This window comes from Saimiri boliviensis, chromosome 4 (assembly GCF_048565385.1).
Source record: "Saimiri boliviensis isolate mSaiBol1 chromosome 4, mSaiBol1.pri, whole genome shotgun sequence".
NCBI lineage: Eukaryota > Metazoa > Chordata > Mammalia > Primates > Cebidae > Saimiri > Saimiri boliviensis.
In genome coordinates, this window is record NC_133452.1 from 43,868,435 (window position 1) to 43,882,333 (window position 13,899).

Consider the following 13,899-nt stretch of genomic DNA (forward strand, 5'->3'; position numbering starts at 1 on the left):
TCCCCCTTCCACCGTTTCATTATCCACTTACAGATAGAAATTAAACTATGTGCTTGATTTTTCAAGACCAGAATAATGTAAAAACCTTTTTTCCTTTGTACAAATTGATAAGCATAATAAAAATCACTTTCATTCTTTTCATGTTGTTTGGCCCAATAGCTTCAGGAGCACTATAATAGTTTATTTTAGGCCTCGCTGAAGTGGAGGCAATAGCCATAAAATTTCCACAGCAATAAAACAAACTGTCATCGAAGCACAGGGGATTTATCATTAGGATGTACATGCCTATCATGTATGTATGTGATGTTTTAAAAACACTCTACAACTGTTTTTGAATTACAACATGTATGACATGTTCAGGCTTATTATCCTGTATTTGGTACACTATTTGGAAGTCTTGAATTTGCACTTTTCCAAGAACTGTAGTTAAGACTAAAAGGCAGAGGAAACTGATTAGTTTTTGCCTCCAAATATCTTACCTGCCTATGTTTAGTTTACAAACTCAGATAAATGTTATTTTCAGGCAAGCTGTGAATTACATAAGTTAAATGATTTTGAAATACATAAAGAAAAGCCATAGCTTGAATTGTTAGTAAATAAAGACCTCAAGATTCATGTCGACTTTCCACACAAAAAGTGGAAAGTTACATTTCTGCAAAGCAACTCATCCACATAAAAAATAGTCAAAAAGGACTTCATTTAATTAGTGATATGTAAAGACTCTTGCATAGAAAAAGGTTACAAAGTAATGCAAAAAAGACTAAGTACAGTAATTTTAAAAAAAATATTTAAAAGTATAATTTTGCATAATGTTTAACATTCTCATGTTTATTGCTTTCTCCACACAGCAGAGAAATGAAGTGCATAATACATGCTGTGTCTCTTATCTTTTAAACATAAACTCTCACGTGCTTGATTTCAACGTATTAACAGATTATTTTGTCATTAAACGAAATCGAAAACAACAAAAACACAACACCGTTACATAGCACTAGTTTAGGCTGGACAAAAATAACTTATGTACATCCCATTGCATACATTCATCTTGCTTTGGGATCAAATGCAATCACTATCTTGACAAAGAGCTTTAAAAACTGTAGCTTTTCTCTTCCCAGTGCTCCTTCCTTGCTTCATCACCTACAGAAATGTAACTTCTCCCAAAAGGTGACAAGAGTAGATGTTGTATTAGGAGAAAATGAAGAGGATAAATATATAAAAATAGTCCAAATGAAACTGAATAAATTAACCCAAAGTCACACAAACTGGAGAGTTTTCAAGTTGGCATGAATTAAGTAGCTTCTGGTGGGCACATGGTAGGCAACTGCTCTTAGGTGCACTATATGAAGTAAGGTTTATATAAAGAAGCACCATATTTTGAGCCATCCAAAAAATAAAAGTGCCTGGGGGCTTGCAGGCAGAGCAGAAATTCTTGTTAATCTGAGAACTGAAGGAATAATTGCTTATACCAATGCACTGCTAAATGTCACCTCTTGGCATGTCTGTACAAAGAAGGCAAACTAAGATAAAACTATGTCTTTCAACTTGAAAATTACTTTCAGCAAACCTTCTGACCAATAAAACCTGTTAATTTCAGCAGAATACTCTTCTCTGGCATGGTATGCAAATGTCTGCAGCCTACTGCAAGACTTCTGTCCCTTTCCTTTCCCAACCTACCTTTACACTCGTCTTTCCTTGTGCAATGTTATATATCCAGAAGAAAACTTCCTAAGCTCAGGCACTTACGAAACACGACTCTCTCACTCTCCTCCCTATGTATTTCCCATCTAGTCTCAAGAGAATTCAGTCAGGGCATTTTTCTTCCCCAGTTCAGACATACTGATGCACTGCTGGAAGGTACGGTCCATGTATTTTCCAGGAAACTTCTAAATGGTAACAAGTATGAAGTTTTCAAAAGTTGCTGATGTCAGTTACTGAGCTGCCTTAAACCAAACAAAAAGAGGAGAGAGACAAAAAGAGAACACCACATTTCCACTCGTGAGGTTTGTGTCTCAAACAGCTTTATTGTTCCTTTGTGGATCTGTCGGCATCTGTATGGCTACCTTCAGGGTGCAGAGGTTTTAAGCTGACTCTGAAATGGAGGACGTTGTTACTATTGCAAGTTGTTCAAGAAAAATTTAAAAAGCTCCAACTTCTGTCCCCCAAGGTCGGTAAGGTTTACCGCTTGTTCCACCGCTGGTCTGCTGAGGACTGGACGTGGCTGATACTGACAAGGGCGGGCTGATGGCTGTGGCCGCAGCCACGGCTGCCGCTGCGTTTGGGGGGAGCATGGGGAACGCCCCCGCGAAGGACAGAGGGAAGCTGTGCGCAGCCGCGGTGGCTGCTGCGGCTGCGGCGTGGACGGTGGCCGAGAGGGACAAGAGAGACGTGGAGAGAGGTGGCACGCAGGGGGCGACGCTGCCTGTGGATGGCATTCGGAGGGCTGAATCCGCGTGGGCAAACGTGGCCGTGAGGAGAGCAGAGCCGTGGGCAGGAGGCACTTCTGAAGTTGTGGAGAGGCGACAAGGGGTGGACTCCGAGGCGTGGAGACTGTTGGGCTGGAGCAGGGCTGTGGGCAGGTGGTGGAAGGTGGCGGCCCAGTGATGCGGGTGGAGGGGGTGATGGTGGTGGGCCATGGAGGATGTCATAGCCGCCGCCTCCCGCTGGGAGGCGCAAGTGCTGAGATGAGACACGAGCCGCACCCGCAGCGGATCCGAGGAGTCCAGGCCTTCCACGGAGCTCAGGTACCGAGCCACCTCCGTTAGGCACTCTCGGAATCCGATGCTCATGAAGTCCATGGCAAGAGCGTGTGCGTCAAAGTAGCCTAAAAGTGGATTTGAGCAAAGTGGGGGACAGGAGAGATATTGAGAGAGAGAGAGAGAGAGAGAGAGAGAGAGAGAGAGGTGGGGGGTGTGGGGGTGAGAAAATGGTACAGTTAAGAGTAACTACCCACTGATGTTCCACTCTGTCCTTCAGAAGACTGAAGTGGAACGATAATCCTTTCTGAAAATATTGCCAGCTATTTATGGTTTTAATTTTTTGCAGAAGTTAAAAAAGTATACTTTGCCACTCACATGTGGGACAACTCTGGCGATGCAATATACTACAGTTGTTCTTGCAGCTAAATATCACAGTGGGGAAAAAAATTAAGAACATCCGCGTTTCAAACACTTCCAGAGAAAGAAATGGGGTCTCCCCTTTTGTATTGTGGGATAGTGAAATTCCCCAGGAAACATTTTTGTAGAATTATAGAGTTCCAGTCTCTCTGTCTCTGTCACATGAGTTGGAGATTAAAGGGCTTATCTGAAACATCTTAACTTTCTTGGCATTTTAACAGAGATGCAAGTGCATCTTAGCAGCTTGAGGACTTTAGAAATGTGCTAGAATCGCAGTAAATTCATAAATCCTCCTTGACTCACAACGTTTTTTATCAAAAAAGTGAAAACATCTTGTCATATCTTTGTATAAAAAATTTAATGAAAACAAAATGAGTTTTTTTTTAAATTGGTTTCTTATTTGAAGATCTTATTTTTTCTGTCAGTAATATAACGCTAAGTTCCTGTATGAAAACACTATAGGTTAACTCCTAGTTTTTCTGAAGTTCAAATATATGTCCTTACATTTTTCTGGGATACACCCAACAAAAGAATGTATATTAATTTTGTCATTGTATATGCGTGTACTCCTATACCTATACTTACTACCCTAAAAATGGCTAGAGCTTGGTCACATTTATCTGAGTCTCTGCCCGAAGATTAGAATAGAAAATAATGTTGGCGGGTGTGGTGGCTCAAGCCTGTAATCCCAGCACTTTGGGAGGCCAAGGCCGGCCGAACACAGGGTCAAGAGTTCGAGACCAGCCTGACCAACATGGTGAAACTCCATCTCTACTAAAAATACAAAAATTAGCTGGGCATGGTGCCATGCACCTGTAATCCCAGCTACTAGGGAGGATGAGGCAGGAGAGTCACTTGAATCAGGGAGATGGAGGTTGCAGTGAGCCAAGAGCATGCCATTGCACTCCAGCCTAGGTGACAGAGCAAGACTCTGTCTCAAAAAAAAAAAAAAAAAAAAAAAGGAAACAATAATGTCTAATTTAGGGTACAATAATAATCAGACATTTAGGGAAATGTTACCTATTTTGAATGAGTTACCTCTGGTATGTACAGATTTTTCATTTCATTTACAACTTGTAAAAAAGCAATTTTCAAATCAAAAGTTTAGTCTATTCATTTTTCTTATGTGTACATACATAAGAAATATCACAAGGTTATTTATTAACTTATTTATTTATTTAGACAGAGTCTCACTCTGTTGCCCAGGCTAGAATGCAGTGGCTTAATCATTGTGACCTCTGCCTCCCGGGTTCAAGCGATTCTCCTGCCTCAGCCTCCTAAGTAGCTGGGACTGCAGGCACATGCCAACACGACCGTCTAATTTTTGTATTTTTAGTAGACACAGGGTTTCAGCATGTTGGTCAGGCTGGTCTCGAACTCCTGACCTCATGATCCGCCTGCCTCGGCCTCCCAAGTGCTGAGATTACAGGCATGAGCCACTGCACCCAGCCCTAACTTATTTGAGACAGAGTCTCACTCTGTCACCTAGGCTGGAGTGCAGTGGCCCAATCACAACTCACTGCAGGCTCCATCTCCCAGGCACACGTGATCTTCCTGCCTCAGCCTTCTGAGTAGCTGGGACTACAGGCATGCACTACCATGCCTGCTAACTTGATTTTTAGTAGAGACAAGATCTCACTATGTTGCTCAGACTGGTCTAGAACGCCTGAACTCAAGCAATCCTGCTGTCTTGGCTTCCCAAAGGGCTGGGATTACAGGCATGAGCCACCACACCCAGCAGTTATTTTTATCTAAAGCATTTAATACATTATCTGTTTATATTTTTGCTGATCAAAGTATTACCTGTTTATTCATCACCTATTAAAAATTAGACTATCTTAATCTGTAATCAAAGAGTTTTGGAAATAGGAGTCACATATATTCAAAGTCCTAAAGCTAAAATTCCAACAATTTGGAAGTCCCCAAAAGATATTTGTAGCAAATATAGACAGTATTAAAACAGAAACAAAAACAGTACAAAGCTGATTACCAAGAGAATACCATGAAATGTGGAAGATCAGCAGCAAAAATTTATCACAGGACTCTGACATAGTTAGCAAACATAGCCCCTTGAATTAAGATGAAAAGTTATTCCTGAAGAAGAGGTATTCATGTAAGATTTCACATTTTGGTCCTCAGGGTTCTCTCTAGGGCTTTGCAGACTTCTGACTCCCATGAGAGAAAGACGGGGGTAATGAATAGAATAGACAGAGTCCAGAAATCCAGAGGGATTTGGAAGCTCAGGTTATTCTACTAAATCCTCTCTAGATACTATTGTCATACCAAGACAGATTGTTAAGAATGAACTAACAGAATTGGAGCCCCAAGAGCTTCTAAGAATTTTCTTTACTGGTCATGAAGTAATTGAAATCTGTGGTTTGCCTTCTACGTTGTTGTATATGGCTGAGCTTTCTGTTGTATCTTAATGAATATAAATTATGTAATTCCTATGCTATTGTGGACTTCAGAGGGAAATAAGTAGCTGTCTTTTATGAATGGATCTTGGGCCAATAGTAACATACATGTTCATACCACTTCCTCTGTGCCAGCACTATCCTCTGGGCGTTAAGTGAATTAACTTGCAACAGACTTATGAGTTATAGTATGGATACTATAACTGTCCTCTTTTTACAGATGATAAAACTGGAGCTCCAGGGATCGGTCAGTAATTTACCCAAAGTCACAGAGCTAATCAATGGCAGAACCAGGATTTGATAACATGCAATCCAGCTACAGATGCGACGCCCTTCACCACTGTACTATGAGGCAGCTGGAAGTCTTTTGCAGTGCTAGCCCAAACCACCAGCTCCCTTCTTGAAGGCCATTCTCCAGTGCAAAGACATCTTCAGTGACCTGACAGTCAGGCAACATGTATGGCGCCTACTTGGAAATGTCTGTTCACAAACTATTCTGGGACAAATTTTAGGACTGTCCAGTTGGCCAAGAATAGCAACCAAGATGGAACTTAGTTTTTATAATAAAGCCTAAGAACAATATTACTCTTTACAAGTACAGCTCCTGCCAAATATTTGAAACTCTGATAAGAAAACTTAGACTTGTGGCTAACAATGCTAAGGGAAATAAAGCAATCAAACAAATTTTCTTACAGCATGACTAATTGAATCAGTCTCCTAACATCCTGAGGTAACAGTTGTAGAGACAGGATCATGGGGCTGCAGGGGGCTTTGGCGCTTATCCTGCTAGTGTAGCCCTCAAAGTACAGCAGACTACTTTTCTCTTAGGTCAAAGGCACAGCAGCGGTCAACCTAGATGGGATCATTGGCTCTGGTGATTTAATCAAATTATCTTCTCCATTATGTAAGAAGGTTTGCATCTCAGGCCACTGTATCTCACTCAAGATGGTTCCTTGAGAAGGTACAATCTGGGGTAAGTCAACCCATTGGGGCTTCTCTATACAATGGTTACCCTCCCTCCCTACTAGACACAGGTAAAAGATGGTTAAGATCAGGGCTGATGTCTTAGGGATCCTCAACAGTATGGCTATATAGGAGTTAAATACTGGTAAACAGTTACTTCCCTCCACTGCCCTGCCTCTGCCCTGATCTAGGACCCATCTACTGTGTAGTAAAAGGTTAATGCTGAGCACAGGGAGGCCTCCAGGATTTAGTTGCAGCCCTTAAATCCGTGTGATACCCTCTCCTTATTCAGTTGTTAAATATACTGAATAACACCCTTGGCTAAGGTGAATATCAAAGGATTCTTTGAAGGATAAAAAAGATTCAGAGGGGCAAAATCAAGTCTGAGTTGTGATGTGTAAGTCAGATAATGAAATCTGAGTGAACTAGGATCTCAAGGCTATTTTAGCACAATTTGGGAGATCGTCTCTCACCACCTTGACAATTCCTCCCTAAGTCACTATCTAGTACTGAGGACACCTCTCCAGGGCCCTGGACCTGGAGTGCCTGCTCCTGTTCGCCTTCCCCAGGAATGACTCTGCTCCATTAATGGCTTCTAGTGCAGAGACTTCCTACCTGCACTTCAACTATTCTGTTTGGTTTAAATTCAAAACCAACCAAAACCTAAAAGCAATAATGAAAATAACTCTAGAGTCACTTCCTTTGGAATAGCTGAATTATTTTCAGTCTTAGCTTTCACTTAATGTAGAAGAAGGAAAACAAGGAGTAGGAAGAAAGAAGGAGGAGGAGGAAAGAATTGCCTCTAACCTCCTGTTTATGTTTGGATGTTTGTGTGTGTGTGTTTTTTTCTTTCTGTACAGATTCCAGCATGCGCTTCTTAAGTCCTAAACAAATCTTGGACCAGGCTGCTGTGAATGAAGCTTTACTCCCACAGTATTATGAAAGCAAACACAAGCCCAGGGTCAAGTGCTTCTTTTGTTCCAGAAGTTCTTTCCCACGAGTTCAATCCTGCCATTAGCATTGATTTCCACGGCTTTAATCTGGGGCCGCCTATCCCAGCTTGTTAAAGAACTGTTCAACTATGACTTTCTTACAGTATTAGGGGAATAACAGGAAAAGAGAAAGGTAAAAAAGACGAAAAAAAATGAAGTCATCTACTTACCTTTACCCCCTGTTGCCTGAAGCATCTTCAGATGATCCACTGTCATTTGCAATATTTCAGCTTTTTCTAACTTCGCAGATCCCTTCATAAATAAATAATACATTATTGTATGTTCTACAGAAACTAATTTGAAACATTATACACTGCATTTAGCATTATGGCTTGAATTTCCTTCTCACTAGACAATTCCAAGTTTTATTTTTTCACAGAAAACTTTGAATTCTTTCCAAACTTTACATGAAAGCACTAGTTAATGTCATACCTAATTACAGGTATGACATTAATTAGTTAAAAAGTTAAAATTTGCCATTTTAACTTTTAGAGACTAAAAGAAAGTAGAATGACTTTTTAAAATCATAAGAATAATTATTCTCCTAAGATCACCACAGCAAAACTATTTCAATTGCAAAAATCTCATACTTTGCATTCATTCTGTATCTTGGTTAATAATATGTTTTATTATGGGGCATGGATAGTCTTCTATAAAGCCAAAGTCTAGAGGAGTTGAATAACAACTCAAGAAGATAAGGAGATAGGATTTTAGCGATTTATTGTTAAATTTTTTAAAAATAGAAAATTCTAATAAGCCCTCTCACAGGCCTACTAAATTCTGAAATAAGGAATTCACACTTTAGAACAATATAATTGGATCTGCATTTCAAGCAGATCCAAAAATTTAAAAGGGGAAGATTTTAAAGGTTTTTCTCCAATAATTACCAGCAGGTGTCACTGTGATTTTCTAAGCTCACAAACAAGAAGCAATAATTTAGTTTACCTAGGAAGCATCTTAAATGCTTAAGGCTTTTTGAAATTTTTAAAATAGTTCTTAATAAAATTGTCTTGCAAATATATTTTTATTTTGCTGCTTTTCAAAATAAGGAAACCTCTGGTAACCAATTGAAATAGAAATGTGCCACTTCAAACTGTCTGGGGAGGGGGGCTGTGGGTGGCTTCTTATTTCCTGGAAGAGCTAAATAATTATACCAATATGTTCTCATTTTTTTTCTTTTTAAGGATACTAAGGTTTATTTCAGGTCCCTATGCTTTACTTGTTCTGTGAAAATTATCAGCACCACATACAGTGAGAGTGCCAGAGTTATTTAACTGCTCTAAAGAACACGCCTCTAATCATATTGTGACAGGGCCAACACACTAGGGCTGGTAGCCAGGCTCTGCAAATGGGAGCGCTTGTGTTTATAGTAACTAAGTGCCAAACAACCGAGGTTTGCTTTTAAGGTTTAAGTCAACATTTAAGAAAAAAAAAATCTAACAAACCAAGAAAAGAAAAAAATCAAACAGACTTCTCCTCATACTGCAGACCTTTCAGTACTCCAAATTTTAATAACATCATTGATTACTGGCATTTTCACTTGAAGCAGATTGGCACTGAAAATGCCACTATAGCAGAACTACAATTTCCACATTATTTTTAGTTTATCAAAGACAGTCTCTGCATATAGATTGGGTGTCTTTTTTGTCTTAAAAAATGTATAATCAGTAGCATATTATGTTTCGTACTTTGTCAGTATTTAACTTTTCCATGACAATGGTACAAGTAGATTCAGTAAAGTCACTGATAATTGGAACTGCAGTTTCTGGATAATTTCCAAGGACTTCGTAGGTCTTGTTTTATAATGTTTGCAGATTCATGAAGTAAACAAACAAAATGGAATAAACAAACAACTGCTGTCTTATACCCTACTGGAATTAAACTGAAAGTATTGTCAACAAGGTCATGCTGCCATGTCCTTTGAAAGATGCTCTTAGAAATCTGTCATTAGCCATTGCGGCAGGGGCAGAGCCATGACTTTTCTAAAACCACAAAAGAAGATTTAAACATTTGGCTTTCTACTTTTCTAAGTGTGCAAAATCTTTTCCTTTCTTTTTTTTTTTTTTTTTTTTTTTGGTAAAGGAATACTTGAACTATGAAAAGGGGCATTTATGACTAATTCCGTTTTTACCAAACTTCTAGAAAGATGCCCCAAATCAAACAGCGTTCTACTAACCGAGGGATTAAAAATGAAAACAAATGGCTTGGTAAATAAATTTTGTTAGTATTTTTATTTAGGAAATAGAGCTAGAGATACTACTTCTTGGGCTCTGATTATTTTCTAATTAAAAATATTACTTTTTAGAAACATTTTGAGAAAAAAAAGATGCTTCACTTTTTTTTTTTTTTGAAGAACAGCACAGTTTTAAATAAAACCACTACTGGTATTCATAGAAAGGAACAGAGAAAGCATGAACACTGTTACCCTTAAGGGGAAAATAATCTAAAGAATGGAAATGTTTTTCAAGTTCATGATGGATTATGTTTTTAATAGTTTTGCCACAACAAAGCATTTTATTGAAATAGCTGCTCTGTGCCAGATCAGGGCACATACACCATTATTTTAATGAGCTTTAACAAGAACCCACATTCCCAGATGAGCGAATCAAATTGTTTGAGCTTTTTTGGAGCAGGCTTGGGGGAATTCGTGGAGGGGCTAGCTTACTTGTTTTTCAAAAGCAGTTGGCACAAGTCTTCTCAACTCAGATAAACTGTTATTTATTCGATCCCGACGCCTTTTCTCTATAATCTATCCAAAAGAAGCAAACAACAAAAGTTTATGAATTCACAAATGATAAAATTACTCAAATGGAAAAATATAACTGTTACACACTAGTATGAGTTACATGAAATAAAAAGGAGGAAAAATCACATACCCCTCTCCTTTTCTTTCTTGCCATAATCTGAGATGCTGTTGTTGGAGAATTCAATCTAATCACAGAGCTAGTACTTTGTCTATGAAATAAGAAGAGTATGTCAGGTGCTGCATTAACATAACAATAGTTTCTTCTGGGTACTTGGTGGTGCCCATTAAATATTCAGAATGATTCCACAGTTCAAATCTGCCTTATTTTATTCTTAGTTCTGCTTCACTCTTAACACTTCGCTTTTTAAAAAGTGGGTAATCCAGATGCTAACCCATTGGTCAGAATGTCCCAGAATTTTTATTTGAGTCTCCCAGTGAAATGATTATGGGCCGTTAGGGTGAAAAGTTAGATATTAACACTACTTAGTTCCACTCATATATATTTTACAGTCAGCTAATCTCCTCAGATAGCTTCCCTTCTCCCTCCTGTCAGGCACACTGAACAAAGTAATGACACTTTTTCAAATCAAGGTTATGTTAAGCACCGCTATCAAACAGATGTGCAGTCGTCATACGTCAAACTCTTGTCTCTAGGTGCAGACTTTAAAATAAATAGAAGTTACCTTATGGTTTCAAAACTTCAGTTGGTCATATATTGCAACAGGAAAAAATGGGACAAACTTGATGTTTTGCATACTAGTCTTCCAAAAATATGCCCTAAATATGCCACTGATAGGAAAATTAAAACTCAGTACTAGGTGAATGTTTTACTTTGAAAATGAAGCTGTTGGTGTGTCTCAGCGTTCAGGCTTAGCTTAAATCTCTAGAAGCTGCATTTACCTTGGATTTACTAATGAAAAGGTATTTTTATATTGAAAGTTCAATCAGAGTATTATTTGGTCACATAATTTTTATCATCTTTTCTAGTTTTTATTTGTTTCTCTTCATAATTCATGGATACTATGCTTCTTTGTGTTCTCAAATTCCCCAGGTTCCTGTTATTTGTTCTCTTTAATTCTAGAAATGCTGCACGCACCAGGTTGCTATTATCTCACCTTCTCACTTCTGGATCTTATTTCTGAATTACTTGTCCCCCTCATTTTCACCCCTTCTTTATGGGTTCACCTTTCATGTGATAGCTTCTGTTTTTCAGACCTCATTTTTAAAGATGACACAAGAATACTTTAATAATTAGATACTTGAACCGTTGGTTTCATGTAAATATCTTTGCTCTTACAGATTTCAGGCTTTGCTTTGTATGTATTGGAATAACAATATGAAAGAAAACCAGTTTTCCAAAGGTAGGAAGAATTTCCCTCTTTGAGTGACAGCTGCAGATAAATAATTAAGGTGCTTCTGGGGATGCCAATTAGAAGCAATTATCATTTGACCCGCCTTGGCTCTAAAATGCCTCGGTAATCTCCCTCTGTCACAGGAAAGTGGAGGTCTGGCTTCTGTGATTACGACGCCGATCTCTTCCAGACTTGAGAACAAGCAGTCAAAGAAATGATGATGCCCTTTCCGATCCTTACATCTGTCACTCACTTTTGGGTCAGCCAAGTCACACACGGCCAACCTGCAAAACTCAGCTCACTTAGCCTTTAAATCACAGGTTGCTCTAATTCCTCCAAAAATCAAGTCGTGATTTCGGTATCTCTAAAAATTAAAAATCAAATTGTTTTTATTTTCTCCTGATCTATTTTGAAAGTGCACCCAAATACGGTTTCAGTGGCTGGGCCACCGCCTGTCGCCCGGACGTTGCCGTTCGCGCGTCCAACTCTGACAGCCAGGACCCTCCCTCGCCAACTCCAGCGCCCTGCCTTTCAGTGGCGTCTCCCATCCAGGCCACTCCACCCCTACAGTGAAAATCCACATCCCTTGCCCCATCCCAACTCACGCTCTGAGCGCCCACCACTCAAACTTTCTCGGGCAAAACTTTCCTTTTCCCCCCAGGTGCTGCTGAGAGCAGCCTCGGGATTTCCAGGGGGCCACGCGTGCACAAAGCTTCCCGACGCCCCGGAGCTCTGTGGCCACTCCCGCCGAGCCTGCGCTCACCCCGAGTAATTGTTCTCGCTCCCCACGTCGATGGTCTCGTCCATATCGCTCTCCGAGGTCGTCTCGTCGCAGGGGCGCTTCATGCCGGTGAAGACCGCGCGGGGCGCAGCCCGGCCGGAAGCTCAAACGCCGAGCAGGGCGCAGCACCCTCGCGCCCGCCTCCTCCCTCCCGGGGCCTGGGCAGGCGCGGCTCCGGCGGCGGCGGGGTCGGCTCCTACCAGCTCTTTCCCACGCCGCGACTCCGCTCTGCCGCAAGAGCCGGCGCCGGCCACGCCCCCCGCGCGGATGGGGCCACCTCGCCCGCCCCCGCACTCCAGTCCCGGCCGCCCGCCCGGCACCGCCCCCTCACTGGTCGGCGTGGCCCGCGATTGGCTGGGTCAAGGGGCGGGGTTGCGCTCGCCCAGGCCCGCCGCGAGGCTCTGGCCGAGGCGTGGGAACTCGGCCGCGGACCTGGGATCCCGGCGTTGCGCGCCGGCGGGCAGCGGCCGGGGAGAGCGTGAGCGCGGTCTTGCTAACGCCTGCCGGGGGAGCGCGCGGGCGCCAACTAGGGCGCTGCCGGGGCGGGCCGGTGAGGGGCGGGCCCTGGACCTCGGGTTGCAGCCCTCCTCCGCGCCCCGCGGTGTCGCGGGAGAAGTTTCAGTCCTGAGTGTAAAGAATAACCCCGAGCGCGTGGCTGAGTGCGAGCGGGCGCGTGTGACGTCGGGAGTCGTCGCGGCTTCTCCCGCCGCCCCAGTCGGTGGTACGGTCTGGACCGGAACTGCTGACTGGCTGACCCAAGCCGTCACATTTGCCCTCTGGGGCTTTTGAAAACTTTAGATCAAAATTGCTTTTCCGTCTGACAACTCCCGAGGCTACTTCCGCGGCCTCCGGGCTGTTTCTTGTGAGGTCGCGCGTTTTTCCGATCAGGTCGGTCCGCCAAGCTGCGATTTCTGGTTTGCGATCCATCAGTTACTTCCATTGGATCTCGGTCCTCAGGGACTGTGGATCCTAGACCCCGAGGAGTAGCCGTTGGACTGGAGCTATGTCAGCTCCGATGGTAGGGAGGACTAGAGCAATGACGCGGGTGTTTCAGGACATAATCGTAGTAGATTTTCAAGTTCGAGTTTTTCGGGCGTGGATTATCCAGATAATTGCCTCCATTCTCCTTCCAGTCCCCCTGGTGGGTGTATTCGCAGTTGCAGAGTTAAGAATCCGGGAAGTGAGGATTGGCCCTTGGAAATTAAATTTGGTTTCTGAAGTTCGAATTCGTGTCCAGCAGTTCGTGCCTCGGACAACGTGCGTTGTGTAAAACTCGAGCTGTGCGTTCAAAACATGTTTTCCGGCTGCAGATTCCCTCCACGTTCTGTAGGACGATTGAACCGGCCACCTGGCTGTGAAGCTGCGGGGGAAGGCATTGAGCGAGACCCAGCCGGGGGCGCCGGGGTCTGCTCGCCCGCTCCGGCGCGGCGGTGCCGGGGGACGGGCTCGGCTCCACACGTTAGCGGGGCCGCTCGGTCCACAGTGGAGAGAGCGCCTCTGAGAAAGGGGCGTCTATGGATCCCCACAACCCTCCGTCA

At 42.4% G+C, this 13,899-nt stretch overlaps 1 protein-coding gene across 1 annotated transcript; it reads right to left on the bottom strand.

Moving 5' to 3' along the window:
• Nucleotides 1–1,996: 1,996 nt before the first annotated feature.
• On the bottom strand, nucleotides 1,997–12,581 carry HEY2 (hes related family bHLH transcription factor with YRPW motif 2). Its single transcript, XM_003932386.4, has 5 exons — nucleotides 12,344–12,581; nucleotides 10,359–10,437; nucleotides 10,148–10,231; nucleotides 7,653–7,734; nucleotides 1,997–2,821 (listed from the first exon to the last, which is right to left on the bottom strand). Exons 1-5 carry the CDS (start codon nucleotides 12,424–12,426, stop codon nucleotides 2,136–2,138), a joined length of 1,014 nt encoding a protein of 337 aa, XP_003932435.1. The 5' UTR covers nucleotides 12,427–12,581; the 3' UTR covers nucleotides 1,997–2,135.
• Nucleotides 12,582–13,899: the final 1,318 nt, after the last annotated feature.